The following is a 641-nucleotide window of genomic DNA, read 5'->3' on the forward strand; positions in this document are numbered from 1 at the left end:
TGTAGATTCATGATGATTTCAGAATTAACAGTTACAGATACAAAATTTCAGCCAAGGACACCCTGAGGCCCCACCAGACTTACGCGTTGAGTGTGGCGACCAGGCAGAGACACGTGCCTTCCCGGGTGCGGAAGTTCTTGTGCTTGAAGCCTCCCAGCATCCGGTCCCACACGTACTGCAGGCGCAGAGGACGGAGGGGGGGGAGAGGAGAGAGGGCAGCTTCTGCAGCCCCGTCCAATGCGGGGCCCACGGGGGTCGGGGTGGCGGGGGAGGGGGACACGTCGCAACAGGTGCCAAAGCCCTCCCCACCTCCACCAGCTCATTAAGTGCTCTCAAGAGCTTGCTGGAAAATGGTAACCTGTGCTCGTATATCAAGTTAAAAACAGTCAAAACACATTCCTTTATACAATTGCGTTTAATTCTCCCGACAGCCCTGAAAGGGAGGTGAAACTGTCTCCATTTTATGGGTGACGAAAATGAGGCCCAAGGTCACATACTGACACTGCTCTCTCAGCTTGAACAGCTGTGCCCACCCCATCCACAAGCCAAACAGCTGCTCAGCTTTTCAGGCCAATGCAGGCTTTACCTTTCCTGGGAAGGCTTTTCCTGACACCTCCCCGCCCCACCCCCGCCCCGCCCCA

The 641-nt window shown here is 55.7% G+C and overlaps 1 protein-coding gene across 1 annotated transcript in view; it reads right to left on the minus strand.

The window, feature by feature from the left end:
- The window catches only part of CLASP1 (cytoplasmic linker associated protein 1), a 275,021-nt gene that overhangs the window by 186,056 nt on the left and 88,324 nt on the right, over nt 1-641 (minus strand). Inside the window, exon 5 of the mRNA XM_007456358.1 lies at nt 84-175. Within this exon, the coding sequence (XP_007456420.1) occupies nt 84-175 (92 nt within the window). The remainder of the gene's footprint in view (nt 1-83; nt 176-641) is intronic.

Source organism: Lipotes vexillifer, unplaced genomic scaffold, assembly GCF_000442215.2.
Source record: "Lipotes vexillifer unplaced genomic scaffold, Lipotes_vexillifer_v1.1 scaffold3, whole genome shotgun sequence".
NCBI classification, from domain to species: domain Eukaryota; kingdom Metazoa; phylum Chordata; class Mammalia; order Artiodactyla; family Lipotidae; genus Lipotes; species Lipotes vexillifer.